The sequence below is a fragment of the Saimiri boliviensis genome, chromosome 12 (assembly GCF_048565385.1).
Source record: "Saimiri boliviensis isolate mSaiBol1 chromosome 12, mSaiBol1.pri, whole genome shotgun sequence".
Taxonomy (NCBI): Eukaryota; Metazoa; Chordata; class Mammalia; order Primates; family Cebidae; genus Saimiri; species Saimiri boliviensis.
The window spans coordinates 34441705-34464944 of NC_133460.1; the positions used below are offsets into that span (position 1 = coordinate 34441705).

The 23240-nt window shown below is 42.1% G+C and overlaps 2 protein-coding genes across 8 annotated transcripts in view; one reads left to right on the top strand and one right to left on the bottom strand.

Annotated features, from left to right (window-relative positions):
• Positions 1-23240, bottom strand: part of TNFRSF17 (TNF receptor superfamily member 17) — a 141419-nt gene that overhangs the window by 90845 nt on the left and 27334 nt on the right. For 3 of the 6 annotated variants that reach the window (XM_074382220.1, XM_074382217.1, XM_074382219.1), the window contains one exon: positions 9771-9865. The gene's annotated coding sequence lies outside the window, so the exon portion shown is untranslated. Of the gene's footprint in view, positions 1-9770; positions 9866-17701; positions 18358-19126; positions 20886-23240 lie in introns of those variants that run through there. The other 3 variants (XM_074382214.1, XM_074382218.1, XM_074382215.1) reach the window with 3 other exon arrangements.
• GSPT1 (G1 to S phase transition 1) overlaps positions 1-23240 on the top strand; it is a 44290-nt gene that overhangs the window by 2776 nt on the left and 18274 nt on the right. Inside the window, exons 2-6 of one of the 2 annotated variants that reach the window (XM_039477829.2) lie at positions 15947-15988; positions 16099-16140; positions 16973-17197; positions 18950-18983; positions 22186-22263. In XM_039477829.2, coding sequence (XP_039333763.1) covers positions 15947-15988; positions 16099-16140; positions 16973-17197; positions 18950-18983; positions 22186-22263 — 421 coding nt within the window. Of the gene's footprint in view, positions 1-15946; positions 15989-16098; positions 16141-16969; positions 17198-18949; positions 18984-22185; positions 22264-23240 lie in introns of both variants that reach the window. The other variant, XM_039477828.2, reaches the window with a different exon arrangement.

Here is a 23240-nt window from a genome sequence, read left to right on the forward strand (position 1 = left end):
TCTTTCTTTTTCTGTTTTGTTTTTTTTGAGACAGAGTCTTGCATTGTTGCCTGGGCAATGGTATGATCTCAGCTCACTGCAACCTCTGCCTCCCAGGTTCAAGCAATTCTCCTGCCTCAGTCTCCCAAGTAGCTGGGATTACAGGCACCTGCCACCGAATCTGGCTAATTTTTTTTTTTTTTTTTTTTGTATTTTTAGTAGAGACGGTGTTTCACTGTGTTGGCCAGGCTGGTCCCAAACTCCAGACCTTGTGATCCACCTGCCTCTGCCTCTCAATGTGCTGGGATTACAGGCGTGAGCCATGGCTCCAGGCCACTTAGTTGTTTTTTTTTTGTTAGGTGAGAAACTGGGTTAGTGATTTTAGGGTTACTTGGCCTTTTTAGAACAGCCACAGCTTCTAAATAATGGTGTAGTGTTCTTTGCATCATCCCACCTTTAATGCCTCTCAAAACTCTATTCCATTAAGAAGTAAGTATGGAATAAAACCAGCAGGTCTCAGTTCTAACTCAGAGGAGGCCATGGTGCCCGGCTTTTTTTTTTTTTTGAGACAGGAGTTTTGCTCTTGTTACTCAGGCTGGAGTGCAATGGCACGATCTCGGCTCACCGCAACCTCTGCCTCCTAGGTTCAGGCAATTCTCCTGCCTCAGCCTCCTGAGTAGCTGGGATTACAGGCACAAGCCACCATGCCCAGCTAATTTTTTGTATTTTTAGTAGAGACGGGGTTTCACCTTGTTGACCAAGATGGTCTCGATCTCTTGACCTTGTGATCCACCCGCCTCGGCCTCCCAAAGCGCTGGGATTACAGGCTTGAGCCACCGCGCCCGGCCTTTTTTTTTTTTTTTTTAATGATTGAGAGAGCTATAACTCACACACTGTAAAATTCACACTTTTCAACGGTACACGCTGGGCGCATTGGCTCACACGTGTAATCCCAGTACTCTGGGATGTCGAGGCAGGGGGATTGCCTGAGGCCTCCACAAAACATAGTGAGACTGAGACCCTGTCTCCACAAAGAAAATAAAAAAAGTATTGCTGGGTGAGGTGTCTCACACCTATAATCCCAGCACTTTGGGAGGCTGAGGTAGACAGATCACCTGAGGTCAGGAGTTCAAGACCAGCCTGGCCAGCATGGTGAAATGCGTCTCTACTAAAAATATAAAAATTAGCTAGGTGTGGTGGCAGGCGCCTGTAATCCTAGCTACTTGGGAGACTGAGGCGGAAGAATCGCTTGAACCTGGGAGGCAGAGGTTGTATCGAGTGTAGATTATACCACTGCACTCCAGCATGGGCAAAAGAGTGAGACTCTGTCTCAAAATAAAATAAATAGCTGGGTGTGGTGACACAAGCCTGTAGTCCTAGCTACTTGGGAGGTTGAAGTGGGAGGATCTCTTGAGCCCAGGAGTTAGAGGCTGCAGTGAGCTATGATCACACCACTGCATTCAGCCTGGGTGACCAAGTAAGGCACTGTCCAAAAAGAAAACCTAAAGTGTAGCCGGGCGCGGTGGCTCAAGCCTGTAATCCCAGCACTTTGGGAGGCCGAGGCGGGTGGATCACGAGGTCGAGAGATCGAGACCATCCTGGTCAACATGGTGAAACCCCGTCTCTACTAAAAGTGCAAAAAATTAGCTGGGCGTGGTGGCGCGTGCCTGTAATCCCAGCTACTCAGGAGGCTGAGGCAGGAGAATTGCCTGACCCCAGGAGGCGGAGGTTGCGGTGAGCCGAGATCGCGCCATTGCACTCCAGCCTGGGTAACAAGAGCGAAACTCCGTCTCAAAAAAAAAAAAAAAAAAAAAAACCTAAAGTGTACAGTTCAGTGGTTTTTAGTATATTTATAAGGTTATGCAACCATCATCACTTGGCAGATGCTTTTTAGAATATTCTCAGAAGTGACCTTTTCAGGGCCACCAGAGTAGAGAGGATCCCGAATCAAAGTAATGATTGTTTAATCCAGAAGGGCCCTAACACTTTATTATTATGTTAAATTATATGTATTGAGGACTAGATGATAGGTAAGATTCTTTGTTTGAGAATCTGTTTTTCTTTGAGACTGAAGTGCCTGCAATAACAATGCTCATATATATACTGGGAGTGGTGGCTCACGCCTGTAATTCCAGCATTTTGGAAGGCCGAGGCGGGTGAATCACGAGGTCAGGAGTTCAAGACCAGCCTGGTCAACAGGGTGAAACTCCGTCTCTACTAAAAATACAAAAATTAGCCAGGCGTGGTGGCACATGCCTGTAGTCCCAGCTACTTGGGAAGCGGAGGTTGCAGTGAGCCGAGATCACGCCATTGCACTCCAGCCTGGTGACAGAGCAAGACTCCGTCTCAAAAAAAAAAAAACCAACAAGAAACATGCTCATATAACGGTGTTGTTTAGGCTTCAGTGGGACAGTAGATGGGGTAGAGGAGAGGCCCTACAATATCCCTGGAGTATCACAGTAGTATTTCAGTGCCTTTTGTTACTTCTCCTGCCTTGGCTGACCTTTTTGGCTCTTGTTTCATGATTTTACATATATGAATGGCTTGAGAGTGAGGATTTAGGGAACAAGCAAAGGCATTATCTAGGGTTATGCTGTGCCAAGTTGAGCAGTTGTTTAAACTGTTAGAAATTTTGACTGGAATAAACTCTCTTTGGAGCAGGTTTTACACAATGTGATTAGTACATCTCTTATTTCGTTCTTCTGTTTTTTTTGTTTTTTTTTTTTTTTACCTTTTTTGAAGTTGCACTGCATGAAAAGACAGCAGTTTCAGTTTAGCAGGACAAGTTAAGGAAGTGATGCAGAGGACAGCCTTTAAGCCTTAATTTGCTTGGTTTTGCTGAGGAAGAAGCGTCTGAAAGTGTTTAGATAGTAGTCTTTCTGGTTGAAGAGAAAGGAATGAAAAAGAGATTTGATAACCTTCTGGGTTGAGTTAGCAGTATTAGAGTGGAATTTTTTTTCAGAAATGCAGATTTCTAGTTTTGCTCAGATATGTGTACTAGCAAGTAATTAACATTTACCCGTCCACTGAATGTAAGATGCTGTGCTAGGGACTTGAAATAACACCAAGATGAATAAATTGTGGTCCTGAAGGAATCTAGAAAGGGATCAGATGCCCAGTATAGTTTAGTGAAAGTCACAGCGTGGTAAGCAGGCCCTACAGCAAGTGTAGAGAGGGCTTTCAAAGCTGAGAACAGCAGTCCCTTATGTAAAACATTTCAGCCTTGTCACTCTAATAAAACTAAAGATTTATCTGTTACCTGCTCACTGTTCTTTGTGAATGCCTTGTGTGTGTGTGTGTGTGTGTGTGTGTGTGTGTGTGTGTATGTGTGCGCGCGCGCGTGTTTTGTTGCCTTTTTTTTTTTTCTGGCCTCCTGGCTCAGAGTTGCAGCCAAGGCCTGAGTGCCAAGGTTGTGTGTATTTTTAAAAAGTTTTTTTTTTTTTTTGAGACGGAGTTTCGCTCTTGTTACCCAGGCTGGAGTGCAATGGCGTGATCTCGGCTTACCGCAACCTCCGCCTCCTGGGTTCAGGCAATTCTCCTGCCTCAGACTCCTGAGTAGCTGGGATTACAGGCACGCGCCACCATGCCCAGCTAATTTTTTGTATTTTTAGTAGAGATGGGGTTTCACCATGTTGACCAGGATGGTCTTGATCTCTTGACCTCATGATCCACCCGCCTCAGCCTCCCAAAGTGCTGGGATTACAGGCTCGAGCCACCGCGCCCGGCTTAAAAAAGTTTTTACTTATTATATTTAGAGACAGGATCTTACTCTGTCACCTAAGCTGGAATACAATGGTGTGATCACTGTAACTTTGAATCTCTGGGCTCAAGTGATCCTTTTGCCTCAACTTCCTGAGTAGCTAGGACTATAGGCATGCACCACAACACCTGACAAAGTTTTCGTTAATTTCTTTTTTTTTTTTTTTTTTTTTTTTTTTGAGACAGAGTTTCGCTCTTGTTACCCAGGCTGGGGTGCAATGGCACGATCTCGGCTCACCGCAACCTCCGCCTCTTGGGTTCAGGCAATTCTCCTGCCTCAGCCTCCCGAGTAGCTGGGATTACAGGCACGTGCCACCATGCCCAGCTAATTTTTTGTATTTTTAGTAGAGACGGGGTTTCACTATGTTGACCGGGATGGTCTCGATCTCTCGACCTCGTGATCCACCCGCCTCGGCCTCCCAAAGTGCTGGGATTACAGGCTTGAGCCACCGCGCCCGGCAATTTCTTTATTTATTTAGAGAAGGAATCTCACTCTGTCACAGGCTGGAGTAGTGCAGTGGCCGCATCTCTGCTCACCGTAACCTTTGCCTCCTGGGTTCAAGTGATTCTCCTGCCTCAGCTTCCCAAGTAGCTGGCATTACAGGCATGCACCACCATACCCGGCTGATATTTTTTGTACTTTTAGTAGAGACTGGGTTTAACCATCTTGGCCAGGCTGGTCTCATACTCCTGACCTCAGGTGATCCACTTGCCTCGGCCTCTCAAAGTGCTGGGATTATAGGCGAGAGCCACTGCGTCCGGCCAAGTTTTGTATTTTTAAGTTTGCAGAGAGTGCTGAAAGTAGTGCACTGTAATCTTTTTACACTATTTGTCTCTTATTAAACAGCAGTGAGTTCAGTTACTATGATTCTGGCTAGCGTTATCTGTTGGGGCATGTTTACAGTTTCATCATTCCACCCTTAGTTTTAAAAAATCTTCTGAAGGCAAGAATTTGGCTACTAAGTGTTCTTGATTGTTCTGAGGTCCTCAGAACAATTAAAAAAATTGACAGTTTTTAGCTGTCGATTGTTGATTTGTATCAAAGCTTAGAAATTTCTGCCTTGCTTTCAGTAGAGTTTCACAAAGCAATATGAAGCTGCAGATTGATGGCTGTTACAGTACTCCAAGTTGAACCAGTTTCCCATTATAATTCTAGTTTCAAAAGGAGAGGAACACTTAAGTCTTTCCCTATCAGTGGTGACGCTCACTCCCATACCATATTCCCACTAGGTAATTATATGTCACTTCACTTGGAAAAAACAGTGCGCATTTAGAAGGATGTCACTGGGTAATTTTCTGGTTGAATACTTCTTTTTTTTTGAGTCATAGTCTTGCTCTGTTGCCTAGGCTGGAGTGCATTCTCGGCTCACTGCAACCTCCGCTTCCCAGGTTCAGGTGATTCTTCTGCCTCTGTCTCCCGAGTAGCTGGGACTACAGGTGCCAGTCACCACGCCTGGCTTATTTTTGTAGAGGTGGGGTTTCACCATATTGGCCAGGCTGGTCTCGAACTCCCGACCTTGTGATCCGCCCTCCAGGTACTCCCAAAGTGCTGGGATTACAGGCATCAGCCACCGTGCCCAGCTGGTTAAGTACTTTTGTAGAACTCCAGTATGTTACCATACTACTTATCCTTCTCATTTGGGTGGTTAATTTTGGTAGCAGAAAGATGTTTCTGTTATTATTATTATTTTTTTAGATGGAATCTCCCTCTTGTCGGGACTGGAGTGCAGTGGCAAAAATTATCCTGCCTCAGCCTCCCTAGTAGCTGAGATTCCAGACGTGCACCACCATGCCTGGCTAATTTTTGTATTTTTAATGGAGACGGGGTTTCATCATGTTGGACAGCTGGGTCTCAAACTATTGACCTCAGGTGATCCGCCCGCCTCGGTCTCCCGAAGTGCAAGGATTACAGGCTGAGCCACTGCGCCTGGCCATTTCTGTTGTTTTTGTACTTTTTTGAGGCTATCTGAAATGAAGTTCGGTTTATGTATTTTCAGTGTTACTCAAATTGTTTTTTCTTTTTCTTTTTTTTTGAGATGAGTCTCACTCTGTCTCTCAGGCTGGAGTGCAGTGGTGTGATCTTAGCTCACCGCAACCTCTGCCTTCCCAGTTCAAGCAATTTTCCTGCCTCAGCCTCCCAAGTAGCTGGGATTAACAGACATGCACAACCATGCCCGGCTAATTTTTGTATTTTTAGTAGAGACAGGGTTCTACCCTGTTGGCCAGGCTGGTCGAACTCTGCTGGGATTATAGGCGTGAGCCACTGTCCCTGACCTCAAACTGTTTTTGAAGTAGATAAGATGTAGATCATAAGATTATCTTTCAGGATTGTTTGAAAAACATAGTGGAATTTTAGTTACTCTATGCAAAGTCTAATCAGGTTGATAATGTTGCATTGCTTCAGTGTCTGAATAAATAGATTCTTCAAATGTTAGAGCTAGATAAGACCCTAGCAGTTGTACAGTCTCCTCATTTTCAGATAAAGGAACTGGAGCTTTAGAAATGCCAAGTCAATGCCTAAGGTCACTCACAGAGTTAATGACCCAGTTGAGTCTAGAATACAGATTTGCCACCTGCTAGTTTAGTGCTTGTTCTGCCACATCATGCTGTTTAATAAAGGGGGTTGGGGGAAGGGCATGCCTAGAGCTAATTACTACAACCAGCATGGGTTTTCTGAGAGTGGCCTTGGCATTTGCCTACTGTTTCATTCTTAAAGGTTTCTGAAATTATTTGGGGGCTTTGAAATACTTTGCTGTAATAAATGTACTGAGCAGTTACCACCACTGCTTAATACGCCCTTACCAGTTATTTAGTCTTTACAACATCCTCTTGAGGTTTAGGTACTGTTGACCCATTTTGCAGATGAGAAAATTAAGGCTCAGTAAAGCTAAATAACTTAGGTCACATCCATGAGAGGAGCGAGGCCTAGAATCTAGGTCATTTCAAAGTTTATTTTAGTAGTGACTGCTAGAACTTTCCTTGTTATTTTGTATTAAGTAGACTGAGACTCTTCAGAAACTGGGCCCATGAGCTTGGACTACAGCATTTTTCTGTTCTGTTTCAGTAGTAGTAGAATAACATTTGTCATAAGTAGGCAATGCTCTAATTTAAAGCAATATTTTGAAATTACTTATTTTTACATTTTAGCAAGTGTTGATGTAAAATACTTTAAAACAGCTCTGTTCATCACTGTCTGTACCAGTGTGCTTTTTTATTTTTAGAGTGTTAAGTAATTAAGGCAAACCATCCACATTTTTTATGTGTTCTGCAGACTCCTTTCTGGTGTTTGCTTTTACTGTTTTTCATTATTGTCTATGGGGAAAAAAATGCCTCAGCTTGCAAATTTTGTTAAGAGATGGAATCTTGCTCATTCTTTGCTGTTGGAGGGATTTTCATGAAAAAAATTCAAGAAACATTGTCTTGTGTGACGTTACGAGATAAGTGCCTATTAAGAATTGCTGGCTGTTGGATTTATCATCTCAGCCTAATTTTCTTCCTGAGATAAATGAATCTTGCTTTTTTGTCATTACAACCCTGGCTAATCCAATGGAAATATAATATGAACCACATAGTTAATTTAACTTTTATTTCTTTAATTTCATTTTTTTGAGACAGAGTCTCACATCGTTGGACAGGCTGGAGGCACAATCCTAGGTCATTGTAGCCTCAACTTCCTGGGCTTAAGCGATCCTCTTGCCTCAGCCTCCTGAATTGGGACTACAGCTATATGCCTCCATGCCTAATTTTTTTTCTTTTTTTTCTTTTGAGATGGAGTCTCGCTCTGTCGCCCAGGATGGAGTGCAGTGGCATAATCTCGGCTTACTGCAACCTCCACTTCCCGGGTTCAAGTGATTTTCTTGCCTCAGCTTCCTGAGAGGCTGGGATTACAGGCGTGAGCCACTGCTCCCGGCCACGCCTGGCTAACTTTAAAAATTTTTTTGTAGAGACAGAGCCTCACTGTGTTGCCCAGGTTGGTCTTGAACTCTTGGTCTCAAGCAGTCCTCCTACCTCAGCCTCCCAAAGTGCTGGATTGATAGGTGGGAGCCATCACACCTGGCCCACATCTCCTGAGTACAGTACTTCCCTAACCTCTTCTTAGAAAGCTAGCACATTTAAAATTGTTTTCACTCTTTTGAACCCTAATGGAAATGAAATGAATGTACAGATGGAGGCTAGGGTTCCTAGTCAGAAAAGTGAAATGAGGCCAGGCACGGAGGCTCACACTTGAACCTGGGAGGTAGAGGCTGCAGTGAGCCAAGATCGTGCCACTGCACATTATTAGCCTGGGTGACAGAATGAGACTCCATCTCAAAAAAAAAAAAAAAAAGAAAAGTGAAAAAGTAAAGTGATGTGACTGGAAGGAACCAGTGTGAAAATCAAAGGAAAACAAATAATTCAGTAAAAATTGATTGTATATTTATTCTATACATCATCCCAACTTCTTGAGACTGCAGAAGCAGAGAAAAAAATCTCCATGTTTCAGAAATTCATCCACCCACAGTTCATTCTGGAAGTTCATACCCTAGGGAACAAGAACTAAGCTACATGTGTATCTATAATTTATTCATTTTTGTTGTTTTTTGAGATGGAGTCTCCCTCTGTCACCCAGGCTGGAGTGCAGTGATTCGATCTTAGCTCACTGCAACCTCCACCTCCTGGGTTCAAGTGATTCTCCTGACTAAGCCTCCCTGAGTAGGTGAGACTACAGGTGTGCACCACCATGCCCGGCTAATGTGTTTTGTATTTTTAGTCGAGTTTTTTGTATTTTCACCATGTTGGCCAGGCTGATCTCAAACTCTTGACCTCAGGTGATCCTCCTTCCTTGGCCTTGAAAAGTGCTGGGATTACAGGAGTGAGCCACTGTGCCCAGCCATACTTATTTAAATGTTTTGCAGACAGAGTCTTGCTCTGTCATCCAGGCAACCTCTGCCTCCCTGCTGGAAGCCATTCTCCCACCTCAGCCTCCCAAGCAGCTGGGATTACAGGTGTGTGCCACCAGACACACACCTGGCTAATTTTTATATTTTTTAGTAGAGATGGAGTTTTAGCATGTTGGCCAGGCTGGTCTCAAATTTCTGACCACAAGTGATCCGCCCACCTCAGCCTCCCAATGTACTGGAGTTACAGGTACAGGTGTGAGCCATTGCACCTAGTTCCCCTGTGTGTGTCTAGTTTAAAGAGGTATCATGTCCTAGAGGAGTGATGATTTACCGTCAGGGTGGGGGATGGGCAGATAATGGGCTAGAAATGGAAGATTAGGTAGGAAGTATCTATTACAATTAAGGAGAATCCTTGAGCTAGAACTGTGTAATCAAAGTATAGTCGAGGACCACATGTGGCTATTTAAATTTATGAAAATCAAATTTAAAATTCAGTTCCTCATAACAGCCATGTTTCCAGTGCTTAATAACAACATGTGGCTGGTGACTGTCCTATCACAGCACAGATATAAAACATTTCCATCACTACAGAAACTTGGACAGAATTTTGTCACACATATTTCTCACTTTTCTTGCAATGTAAGACACTTCTGTGACAGCACTGAAGTTATATTTTTCTTTAATGAACACACTATTTAGCTAACAAAACTAAAATTTTAGTTAGGATGGCTGTGTTTGCTGTTGTTTGATACAGGGTCTTGTTCTGTCACCCAGGCTGGAGTGCCAGGGGTGTGATCACGGCTCACTGCAGCCTCCACCTTCCAGGTTCAAGTGACTCTCCTGCCTGGGACTACAGGCTTGTGCCACTACACCTGGCTGATTTCAAAATTTTTTGTAAGGACGAAGTCTCCTTGTGTTTCCCAGGCTGTTTGCAAAACTCCTGGCCTCAAGCGATCCTCCTGCCTCGCCTCCCAGAGTGTTGGTTTTACTGGCATGAGCCACTACATCCAGCCTAAGGATTAGTTTTGTATCTAAAGCAGGACGAATGTAAATTGCTGATTTATGAAATATACGCATCAAGCACTTTTTAAGCATTAGCCAAACATTTGTGTTTAAAACATGTAACTTGAATCAAAACATAGCTTTTCTTACCTGTTGTGATATCTGTGGCCTTGACTGACATGCTGTGTCAATGTGCTGGCCAAGTAGGATTTTCCATATTCAAGTTCTTTGGTCCATGATCAAAGCTTTAAAAAAAAAAATTGTTTACCTTTTTTAAAAATTGAAGCAAAATCCGCAGAACATAAACTGGCCAGGTGCAGTGGGTCACAACTGTAATCCCAGCACTTTGGGAGACTGAGGTGGGAAGATCATGAGGCCAGGAGATCCAGATCATCCTTGCCAACATGGTGAAACTGTCTCTACTTAAATACAAAAAATTAGCCAGTCGTCGTGGCTTGTATCTGTAGTCCCAGCTACTTTGGAGGCTGAGGCAGTGGAATCGCTTGAACCTGGCAGACGGAGGTTGCAGTGAGCCGAGATGGTGCCACTGCACTACAGTCTGGGCGACAGAGCAAGACTCTGTTTCAAAAAACAAAAACATAAAACTAACCATTTTAAAGTGAACATTTCAGTGGCATTTAGTATATTCACACTGTGTTGTACAACCAGCACTTCCATCTAGCTCTAAAACATTTCCTTTTTTTTTTTCTTTGAGACAGGGTCTCATTCAGGTTGAGTGCAGACTGCAGTGGGGCGATCTTGGTTCACTGCAACCTCCACCTCCGGGTTCAAGTGATCCTTCCACCTCAGCCTCCCAAGTAGCTGGCACTACAGACATGTGCCACCACACCAAGCTAATTTTTAATTTTTTTTTGAGACAGAGTCTCAATCTGTTGCCCAGGTTAGAGTGTGGTGGTGTGATTTTGGCTCACTGCAACCTCCACCTCCCAGGTTCAAGTGGTTCTCCTGCCTCAGCCTCCTGAGTAGCTAGGATTACAGGCACCGTCACCATGCCCAGCTAATTTTTGTATTTTTTTTTAGTAGAGATAGGGTTTCGCCATGTTGACCAGGCTGGTCTCAAACTCGACCTCGTGATCTGCCTGCCTCAGCTTCCCAAAGTGCTGGGATTAGTCATGAGCCACCATGCCTGACCTTAAATTTTTTATAGAGACAGGATTTCATTGTGTTTCCCAGACTGGCCTCCAACTCCTGGGCTTAAGCAATCCACCACCTCAGCCTCCCAAAGTGCTGGGATTACAGGTGTGAGCCACTGCGCCTGGCCTCCAAAACATTTTAATCACCTCAAAAGAAAACCCATATTGATTTTGCAGTTACTGCCCACTCTCTCTCAGCTTCCAGAAGCCACCAGTCTTTTCTGTCTCTGTAGATTTACGTCTTCTGAATAATTCATATCAATGGGATCACAGAATATGTGGCCTTTGTGTTGTTTCACCATAATCAAATTTTAAGTATCAATTTTATTTTTTTTTTTTTTTTTTTTATTTTTTTTATTTTTTTATTTTTTTTTGAGAAGGAGTTTCGCTTTTGTTACCCAGGCTGGAGTGCAATGGCGCGATCTCGGCTCACCGCAACCTCCGTCTCCTGGGTTCAAGCAGTTCTCCTGCCTCAGCCTCCTGAGTAGCTGGGATTACAGGCATGCACCACCATGCCCAGCTAATTTTTTGTAATTTTAGTAGAGACGGGGTTTCATCATGTTGACCAGGATGGTCTCGATCTCTTGACCTTGTGATCCACCCGCCTCGGCCTCCCAAAGTGCTGGGATTACAGGCTTGAGCCACCGCGCCCGGCCAAGTATCAATTTTAACATCCAGTTTATCAGGCCAGGCGTGGTGGCTTATCCCTGTAATCCCAGCACTTTGGGAACTGAGAAGGACGAATCACATGAGGTGAGGAGTTTGAGACCATCCTGACCAACATGGTGAAATCCCATCTCTACTAAAAATACAAAAAATTAGCCAGGCATGGTGGGACATGCCTGTTGTCCCAGCTACTTGGAAGGCTGAGGCAGGAAAATTGCTTCAACCTGGGAATTGGAGGTTGCAGTGAGCTGAGATCTTGCCATTGCACTCCAGCTTGGGCAACAAGAGGGAAACTCCGTCTCAAAAAGAAAAAAAAAATCCAGTTATCATTTGTGTCACAGGCAGTATTGCTGGTTGGCTGTCTTCTGGTAAAGTCTTTTTACTTCATGTTTTAAAATTTGTGGTAGTATAGTAAGTATCACAGCCAATTCATTAAACTTCCTTTATTATAAATTATACTGTTTTTCCTATTTTTTTTTTTTTTTTTTTAGATGGAATGCTCTTGTTGCTTCGGCTGGAGTGCAGTTGTGTGATCTCAGCTCACTGCAACCTCTGCCTCCCAGGTTCAAGCAATTCTCCTGCCTTAGCCTCCAGAGTAGCTGGGATTACAGGCACATGCCAACACACCTGGCTAATTTTTTAATTTTTAGTAGAGATGGGGTTTCATCCTATTGGTCAGGCTGGTCTCAAACCCCTGAACTCAGGTAATCCATCTGCCTCGGCCTCCCAAAATGCTGGGATCACAGGCATGAGCCACCGTGCTCAGCCTAGTTTTTTTTTTCTCTCTTTTTTGAGACAGGGTCTCACTCTGTCACCCAACCTGGAACGCAGTTGTGCAATTTTGGCTCACTGCGACCTCTGCTACTCGGTCTTAAGCAGTTCTCCTGCCTCAGCCTCCTGAGTAGCTGGGACTACAAGCATTGAGCTATATCCCCAGCCTAATTTTTGTATTTTTTATAGAGATGGGGTTTCACCATGTTGCCCAAGCTGGTCTCAATCTTAGTTTTTCCTTTTAATTTGGGGAATGGCAGTTGCACTCAGTGGTATGCTCTGACAGCTTTTTTCACTTTTAAAATAGTTAATAAAGGTGTGTTTCTAAACATAGAGATAACATTGGAAAATTTGAAACCATAATTTCATTCCTTGGGAGGGTTTCTGACTTCTTTTACTAGCAGCTGTGAACAGTGCAGGATGTGAGAAATTACATCCTAATCATCTATTTCCTAGCCATGAACAGTTCAATTAAGGAAAATTCTAAGCCCATGTTCATTAGTAGCCATTAAAATCTGGATGTCATATGCATCATGAATTAGACCAGAGTAGAATGAACAAGTAAGGGTTTACTGTGTGTTCATGAAGACAGGGTAGAAATATATATATCGGTTTTATTTGTATTTTTTCAGACAGGGTGTCACTCTCTCACCCAGGCTGGAGTGCAGAGGTGCAATCACAACTCATTGCAGCCTTGACCTCCCTGGCTCAGCCCCCTGAGCAGCTGGGACTATAGGCACATGCCACCACTCTGGCAAATTTTTTTTATACAGATGGGGTTTTGCCATGTTGCCCAGGCTGGTCACAAACTCCTGCCATCCTCCCATCCTCTGGACAACCAGAGGGTTGGGACTACAGGCATGAGCCACGATGCCCAACCCATTTTCAACTTACAATCCATTGTAAGTTCAGGAGCCATCTGTATTGTAAATCTAATAGTTGGTGATAGGAACCAAGTGGTCAGATGTAAGTACTGTTTCATTTCGAAAAGCTGTTAAGAGTTAGGGATACACTTGAGAGTGGTAGGGAAGCCTACCATACCAATCATATTCTTGTATGAAGATATGCGGTACATCATAACTGTATGTCCATTATAGCTCAGTTTACTTGTACACTGATTTTCAGCAGGGCCTATCTGATGGCACTAGCATAACTTTGAAATTCCTGCAGTTGATTCTGATGTGCCTGTATGTTAGATGGTAGTGATTATACCATCTGTTTCATAGGGCTTTTGGTGGGGTGAGCTAGTAACTGGCACATAGGGCTCAATAAAAATTAGAGCAAATTGCTACCACCTACAGCCCTACCCCCAACGCAATATAGATTTGTGAGTCTTTTTTATCCTTGTCTGGCCCATAATAGATACTTAATACATATTTATTTATATTAATTATTATTATTTTTTTGAGATGGAGTTTTACTTTTGTTGCCCAAGCTGGAGTACAGTGATGCGATCTTGGCTCACTGTAACATCTGCCTCCCAGGTTCAAGCAGTTCTCCTGCCTCGGCCTCCCCAATAGCTGAGATTACAGGTGTATGCCATGCCTGGTTAATTTTTTTGTATTTTTAGTAGAGATGGAATTTCACCATGTTTGCCATGCTGGTCTTGAACTCTGGAATTTCACCATGTTGGCTACGCTGGTCTTGAACTCCCAAACTCAAATGATCCACCCCCCATCGGCCTCCCAGAAAAAGTGTGGGATTACAGGCATGAGCCACCTTGTCTGGCTAATAGTACATATTGGTAGGATTGAGTTGGAGTAGTTTTATAGCAGGTGGACACTGACATTTGTTGAATATCTACTACATGCCAGGAGTTCTTTAACTGACACTAAACAAATTATTCTCTCACTTCCTCCCATAAACTCCTCAACAATCCTCTCCTTGACCTCCCTGGTTAGATGGTTTATCATGCCCACAATTTCAATGGAATAAGTTTATTCACAGCTTGTGATAAGCCAGGAGTTAAACCTAGGAGTCAGCTCAGTTCCAGACTCTAAGAGTACCCCATCCTGTCACCTCCTTTCTAGGATGGCCTATGAACTCTCAGTACTGCCTGGCTTTCTCTGAAAACTGAGTAATTTTTCCTTACCTTACCCTTAAAACTTTTCTTCAAAATAGAAAAGCAAAAAAATGAAAGGTTAATCTGTATTGTGTCTGAAGTACATTTTCTCTCTCCTTCCAAACCAGGTTCAAATGAGTTTCCCCCATTTGTGAATATGCTACTCATCCCACAGCTTGGGGTCATCTTAGACCATCTGTTCTCCCTTTCTCCCAACTCCTGTCAGGGGTAGCCCTCCTGTCCTCCCAGTTGAATTGCTCAGTTGTCTCCATGGCATGCTTTCTTGCAGTGGTGATGCAGGTCTTCCTGCCTGTGGGGCCTTTCCCACTCTAGTTCATGTAGTTTAAGCTGCAAGAAAAAGATCTTCCTGAGTGACAATCTGAGCCTGTCACTTAAAAAACAACTTGGTTGTCCTTTACCTATCGGGGCAGGAAATGACTTTACTCCACATTTGATGCTATTGAAAGTTGGGCCCAAAACACTTTCTCTTGACTCTTACTGGTGTTGATCCTTTCCGGGCAATGATTTTGCAGGTTACACATTCTCATTATTTTTTCATACTTGCTGCGCATGATTTGTGTGATTTAATTCTTTGGTGTCTTTTTCTGTCGTGGAGATTCTTTAAAGCAGGGGTACATTCATATTGGAGTATAATTTAGGTTTGTCTATATCTGACAAACTAAAATAAAAAAGCAGACTTAGATATTTGGCTTTTAGTATGTATTTCTCCTACATCTCTTCCAGTAATGTCATAAATAAATTTGCAGTGTTACAACTGGTAACTGTATTGTTGCTTGGTCTTAGAGTTCTAGTGTAGGAAAAAATTGGCATCACTGGAATCACCTTTTCTGCAGCTGTTTTAAGGGCTTATATGTATTTTAGGGCTTTATACAAATGTCATTTATCTTATTGGTATTTTTTTTATTCAGGGATTTTGATAACATGAGTATGGAATACTAAAAAGGGCTAATCACAGGCCGGGCACGGTGGCTTACACCTGTAATCCTGACACTTCGGGAGTCTGAGGCAGGTAGATCACCTGAGGTTGGGAGTTGAGACCAGCCTGACCAACATAGAAAAACTCTATCTATACTAAAAATATAAAATTAGCCGGGCGTGGTGGCATGCACCTCTAGTCCCAGCTCCTTGGGAGGCTGAGACAGGAGAATCACTTGAATCTGGGAGGAGGAGGTTGTAGTGAGCCGAGATTGCACAATTGCACTCCAGCCTGTGCAACAAGAGTGAAACTCAGTGTCAAAACAAAAGGGGGGATAATCATAGCCTTCTTGGGCTAGATTTCCAAGAGAGAATCGAGACGTAGATTTGTATTTGTTGAGCACATCTCTAATTTGATCTGTGCTGTGCTTCAGATTATTACTTTGACAGTATCTGTGAAGAAAAGGTTTATAAAGCAAATAAAAAGAACAAGCATGCTTTTATGAATACATTGAAACTACTGAAATGTTTCAAAATTGGCTGTAATTGGTAGAATTTTGAAAAATAGGTTAAGCAGAGACTTCTAATTTTAAGGCTTGAGTTAGCTGCCATTGATCTGGGTTACTGATTGAGGCTTCTGTTGTGTTATTGAACTCCTATTTTTACTACATATTAAAAGATAAGTGAAATGGATGGATAAATGTCAATTTTTAATAGAACTTATTTCTGTTAAACAGCACCTGTGGAATCCTCTCAAGAGGAGCAGTCGTTGTGTGAAGGTAATAATGTACTCTCTGAAAGTCTACTTACGAAAACATTAGGTTGTCTATGGTGTGTAAAGCTAGATACTGTTTTGTAAATATATATTATATCTCAATCTCTTGTCTAGGTTCAAATTCAGCAGTTAGCATGGAACTTTCAGAACCTGTTGGTAAGAAATTTCTGTCCATATTAATACAGTAATATGAAACTCTTTCACTCTCAAGATTTAAGGTGCAAATGTAAGTTGTTATCATTATCGTAATGACTACATTTAAGACACATTAAGTCTTTGCTATTAATATTTAGAAAGCAGAACAAACTAGGCACTAGCACTGCCTTGATAAACTTAGTGATTCCAAATACAATCGAGTAGAGGAATGCTAAAGTCAATTTAAATACCTGTACACATTCTGTTTTCTTTTTCTTTTTCCTTTTTTTTTTAATTTCACCTGGGTGCAGGTGGGCTAAGGCCGAAAAGGGCGTTAGCCATGCGCATTACATTTTCTTGGTGAAAAATGTTCTTCCTTTTTATAACTATATGGTTAAGGGTTTTATGTTCCCAGGGTGATTAGAGTTGATGCCAAAGTTTTATTACTTAAAGAAAATACCTCCTAAATCCTTTGATACTTTTCCTGTGTCACGATTTCTTTCCTTTTTTTTCCTATTATCAGGGTGTCTCAACACTGAAATAATTAGGCTGTCGGGAATGTTAGAACTCTTGTTTACATTTTGTTTGTCCTTATGAAAATGAAGCTTTGCTAAAATAACAATCTTTCATAGCCTATGAGTCAGTGTTCTCTGATCTGATATTAGCAGTGAGGCTGCCTTGAAAGCTGTCAACCATTTCTGTTATGAAAGAGGTTTTCCTGCTTTTGTGTCACTAGGCATTAGAAAATGAAACTATATATACAAAGTTCCATTTGTTGTTTTAAATTATGTATTTTAAAGTATAGATTATAGTCTTTTTCAGAATACTAAGTTAAAATGTCTTCCTTCAGTAGAAAATGGAGAGACAGAAATGTCCCCAGAAGAATCATGGGAGCACAAAGAAGAAATAAGTGAAGCAGAGCCAGGGAGTGGTTCCTTGGGAGATGGAAGGCCACCAGAGGAAAGTACACATGAAATGATGGAGGAGGAAGAGGAAATCCCAAAACCTAAGTCTGTGGTTGCACCGCCTGGTGCTCCTAAGAAAGAGCATGTAAATGTAGTATTCATTGGGCATGTAGGTGAGTTGCACTCATGGCAATTAAAGTTACTGGTACATCAAACCAAGAACATCCTTTTTAGCTACTTGGAGGTGTTTAGTGAAACTGAAGTGAGTTAATTGAAAGTGTCTTGATTTTTAACTTGCTGGATTTTTTTTTAGCTGGCAAAAACTTGCAAGTAGTTTTTCTTGATGTTTAGGCATCAACTTCAAGAAAATGTAATGGCATAGGTGCTGGAAGAAAACTTTCAATAGATTGTACATGACATATAATTAGACTATTGACCATTGATGGTGGTTCAGCATAGTATGACATCAATTAATACCTTAGAAAATGTGCCTTTTTAAAATATGAACCTCAGTTAATTTTAATGGGATTGATCTTACTAGATAGCTTAATTTTGTGTGAAGCAGAAAATCAATAGTTTGGGGTAATTTCTGGTTGCTTGCCAGGTTGCTGGTTTAGCGAAAAACAAAAGAACAAATTTCAAAGTGTAAAGGCGTGGCAGGGTGCAGTGGCTCATACCTGTAATCCCAGCACTTTGGGAGTCCAAGTGGGCAGATCACAAGGTCAGGAGTTCGAGATCAGTCTGGCCAACATGGTGAAACCTCATCTCTACTAAAAATACAAAGATTAGCCGGGCATGGTGGTGCATGCCTGTAATCCCAGCTACTCAGCAGCGTGAGGCAGGAGAATTGCTTGAACCCGGGAGCCGAAGGTTGTAGTAAGCTGAGATAGCACCATTGCACTCCAGCTCTGGGCGACAGAGCAAGACTCTATCGTGAAAACAAAACAAAACAAAACAAAAGCTGTAAAGGACCACATAACCTATTTGCTGTAAGTGAAAAGAAAAGCACCTAACTGTAGTTCACAGCTCTTCAGCTGCTTTTGCTCTCTGAAACTCCTCTTGGGGAATTTATATTCTGCTGCCCCTGTGCTTCCAGAGTAATCTGTTAAAAAATTATTTCCTGGCTGGGCGCGGTGGCTCAAGCCTCTAATCCCAGCACTTTGGGAGGCCGAGGCAGGTGGATCACAAGGTCAAGAGATCAAGACCATCCTGGTCAACATGGTGAAACCCCGTCTCTACTAAAAATACAAAAAATTAGCTGGGCATAGTGGCTCGTGCCTGTAATCCCAGCTACTCAGGAGGCTGAGGCAGGAGAATTGCTTGAACCCAGGAGGCGGAGGTTGCAGTGAGCCAAGATCGCGCCATTGCACTCCAGCATGGGTAACAAGAGCAAAACTCCGTCTCAAAAAAAAAAAAAATGTATTTCCTTTATCAGTAAAGTATTTCTAAGTCATTATTGAGCCTCATTTTCTTTTTTCTTTCTTTTCGCTCTTGTGGCCCAGGCTGGAGTGTAATGGCGTGATCTCAGCTCACTGCAACCTCTGCCTCCTGGGTTCATGCAATTTTCCTGCCTCAGCTGTCCAAGTAGCTAGGATTACAGGCGCCCACCATCACACCTAGCTAATTTTTGTATTTTTTACTAGAGATAGGGGGTTTCACCATGTTGGCCAGGCTGGTCTCAAACTCCTGACCTCAGGTGATCCGCCCACCTCACTCAGCCTACCAAAGTGCCAGGATTACAGGCGTGAGCCACTGTGTCCATCCTTGAGCCTCATTTTCAAAAGGAGAAGGATAACGAACTGGGATTTATGCCCCCAATTCATTTGGAAGATTTAATTATGTATGTTAAAGGTTGCTGTTGTTTGCATATGTAGCCATTGGTTTTTGTTTTTAACATCTGGTTTGCATGTTTATCTTACTTTTAGATGCTGGCAAGTCAACTATTGGAGGACAAATAATGTAAGTCTGTATTTTTTGTTAAATAACAGAGTTAGTGTGATTGAATTTTAGGCATTGTAAACATTCATACAGTCACACAAAGGAGATAAAAAGGGTCCCCCCAGGAAAAATTAATAATAAAATTACTGGTAGGTAATACTTACGTTAAGAAGTGATTTTTGGCCTGGTGTAGTGGAACACACCTGTAATACCAGCATTTTGAGGCTAAGGTGGGAGGATCACTTCATTTGAGATTTGAGTTTGAGACCAGCCGGGGCAACACAGTGAGACTCTGTCTCTACTTTAATTTTAAAAAAAAAAAAAAAAAAAAGTAGTTTTTGTAATGTGATTATTGCTAGTGTTAAATGTGTTTCTGAAAGCTTTTTACATTTTTAAAAAATAAAAAATGAACATAGAACCCTTGGAACCCTAGATTATGGGAAATCTTAGTCTGCTTTGAATGTAACATATATGGGAATAACAAAAATCATCTCTTGAAACTGGTGAATGGGGGAAGTGCTTTTTCCTCATTCATCAGCTCCTTAAATGTTTATGGATTTAATAAAAGAGATATAGACCAGCTAACATGCTAAGATAATTCTTTGATCATATTATAGAAATTTTCTAGGTATGAAATTACCATGGCCAGCCTCTAGTAAAGCATTTTAGTATTGACAAATCTTGATAATTAAAGAATCCTACAGTTTTAATTGGTTCTCTAAATTAGGCCCATTTCTTCAAACTGTGTAATCATAGGGCCTAGAGGGCATGCCATCATCTTTCCTAAATAATTTTTTTTTGGGGGGTTGACGTCCTGGACCCAAGCAGTCCTTCCACTTCAGCCTCCCAAGTAGGTGGGATTACAGGTGCATGTGACCAGGCCTGGTTAATTGGTTAATTTTTTTACTTTTTGTAGAGGTAAGGTTTTGCCAGGTTGCCTAAGCTGGTCTTGACCTCTTAGGTCAAGTGATCTGCCCACCTCTGCCTCCCAAAGTGCTGGGATACAGGTGTGATTAACTACCTGTATCCAGTACAGGTAGATTAACTACACCTGACTAATCATCATTGGTAATATTGCCAGTTACTTCTGAACATTTCCACAACAGAGACCCTAAGACAGGCTGTTAAACAAAGGTCCTGTCACATCCATTAAATGTTATGATTCAGGACAGTGTGTATGTTTTGGTGATAGGCTGTAATTTTTGGTGGCATCACACAGGGTTTCCACATGCAAATGCTTAGGTGCAATGCACTATGGATGTTTACATGGAAAACACAAATGAAAGCTATAGGGAAAGGAGGGCTTTGATTTGGATTGAGTCAAGGGAAGTATGCATTATTAAAGAACTATTCTAAAACTATGATCTCATTTTGACAAGTAATACTAATAAGACTTCATTGCCTAGACAACATTGTTACAATTTTTTTTTCTTTTCTGTGGTACCTATATTTAAATTTACTTTCGTGTGTGTCTCTGTGTGTGTGTGTGTGTGTGTGTGTCTGTGAGAGAGAGAGAGAGAGAGAGAGAGAGAGACGGAGTTTTGCTCTGTCACCCAGGCTGGAGTGCAGTGGCGTGATCTCAGCTCACTACAACCGCCGCCTCCCTGGTTCAAATGATTCTCCTGCCTTAGCTTCCTGAGTAGTTGGGATTACAGGTGCCTGCCACCAGGCCCGACTAACTTTTTGTATTTTAAGTACAGATGGGGTGGGGGTTTCACTGTGTTAGCTAGGATGGTCTTCATCTTCTGACCTCATGATCCACCTGCCTCAGCCTCCAAAAGTGTTGGGATTACAGGCGTGAGCCACTGCACCCGGCCTAATTTTATTTTTAAATTTACTTGGCTGGGCATGGTGGCTCATACCACTGCCAAAGCGGAAGCCTTGAGTCTGGGCTTCGAGAACAGCCTGGACAACATAGTGAGACCCTCATTTCTATAAAATATACAAATAAAACTATATTTATTTTAAGAAATAGGGTCTTGCTGTGTTGCCCAGGCTGGTGGGCAGTGGCTATTTATAGGAGGATCGTAGCACACGATAGCTTAAAACTCCTGTGCTCAACTGATCATCCTACCTCAGCCTCCCAAGTAGCTAGGACTACACGCATGCACCACCACGCCCATCTTATATTTACCTAAAAAAACCAAAACTTCTATATTCTGAAATAATTTTACATTTACGGAATGGTTGCAAAACAGTACAGGAAGTTCCCTTCATTCATCCTGCCCTGATGTTAACATCTTATAACCATTTTTATTCATCAAAACTTCCTTATTACTGGTGAAATTAGTCATGATTACTTGGTTAAGGTGTCATCTGTCAAGATTGTCCACTATAAGGCTGTTTTTTACCTTTATTTTATTTTATTTATTTATTTTTGAGAAAGGGGCTGGAGAGCAACTGTGTAATCGTGGCTCACTGCAGCCTCCACCTCTTGCACTCAGGCAGTCCTCCCCGCTCAGCTTTCCAAAGTGCTGAGGTTATAAGCATGAGCCACCACACGTGGCCTTTTTTTTTTTTTTTTTTTTTTTTTTTAAAGAGATAGGGTCTTGCTCTTAAACACAAGCTAGAGTGCAGTGGTGGAATCATAGCTTACTGTAACCTCAGCCTCCTGAGTAGCTAGGACTACAGGTATGCATTACCACACCTGGCTAATTTTTTAATATTTTTGTAGAGATGGTTTCACTCTGTTGCACTGGCTGGTCTCAAACTCCTGGCCTCAAGGGATCCTCCCACAGTGCTGGGATTATGGGCATGAGCCATCACACCTGGACACTTTATCTGATAATTTCAGACTGTAAATACCCTTTTTTTCATCTAAACTTTCCATACTTTTAGTATCCACCAGTAGTACCTTTACTTTAACTATTCTGTGGCCAGGTGCGGTGGGTCTCACACCTGTAGTCCCAGCACTTTGGGAGGCAGAGGCAGGCAGATCAGTTGAGTTCAGGAGTTGGAGACCAGCCTGGCCAACATGGTGAAACCCTGTCTCTACTAAAAATAGAAAAAATTAGCCAGGTATGGTTAATCCCAGCTACTTGGGAGGCTGAGACAGGAGAACTACTTGAACCCAGGAGGCGGAGGTTGCAGTGAGCTATCACGCCACTGCTTTCCAGTCTGGGCAACAAAGCAAGACCCTGTCCTCTCAACAATTTTAACATTTTTCTCATTCCACTGAGTAATTTGTAGTAGTTTACTTATGTTATTCTTTAAATGTTTTCAGGTATTTGACTGGAATGGTTGACAAAAGGACACTTGAAAAGTATGAAAGAGAAGCTAAAGAGAAAAACAGAGAAACTTGGTATAGTACACTTTTATGACACTAATATTAAATTACGTTTAAGGAAACGATGCCTACTTAGTGCTTCTGTAGCCTTTTAAAATATAAATTGTTGAAGTCTAAAATGGTATAGCAAAGGAAATTTCCCGTCTTCATAATACACAGTAGATTAGTTCCTAACGACTTAATAACTTACACTGGGAAATTTGGAAATGATCCATACATCTGGTGATAGACTTAACAGTATTATAAACCATACATTTAATTGGGTCATTCTGCAACCACTAAAAACTGACATTTACACAATTTATAGTAACCATGAATAGAACTTGCATTGTGGTGGCATTTGGGGGAAAAGGAGAAAATGTCACTGTACTTAAGATCTGACCATATGTAAATAAATGCTGGAAACAGAATGGAATGGAATTGTTGACAGTGGTTGCCTTTGAATGGTGAGAGAGTCGACTTTTTTCTATTTTCTAACATTATTATTACTTTTATTTTTAAAAAGTTAGCAAGCCTTATCTCAGTGAGATATTGATGGTCATTTTTTAAAAAATAGCCGGGCGCGGTGGCTCAAGCCTATAATCCCAGCACTTTGGGAGGCCGAGGCGAGTGGATCACGAGGTCAAGAAATCGAGACCATCCTGGTCAACATGGTGAAACCCCGTCTCTACTAAAAATACAAAAAGTTAGCTGGGCATGGTGGTGCGTGCCTGTAATCCCAGCTACTCAGGAGGCTGAGGCAGGAGAATTGCCTGAACCCAGGAGGCGGAGGTTGCGGTGAGCCGAGATCACTCCATTGCACTCCAGCCTGGGTAACAAGAGCGAAACTCCGTCTCAAAAAAATAAAAATAAAAATAAAATAAAATAAAAAATAAAATTATATTCCTCTATAATAAGGAGAAAATCCTAGTCAATTTTGTTGTAAAAAATTGAGTTCATACTATGAAATACAGATGATGAGGTAATCTAAATTAATGCCTACGATTATGGAT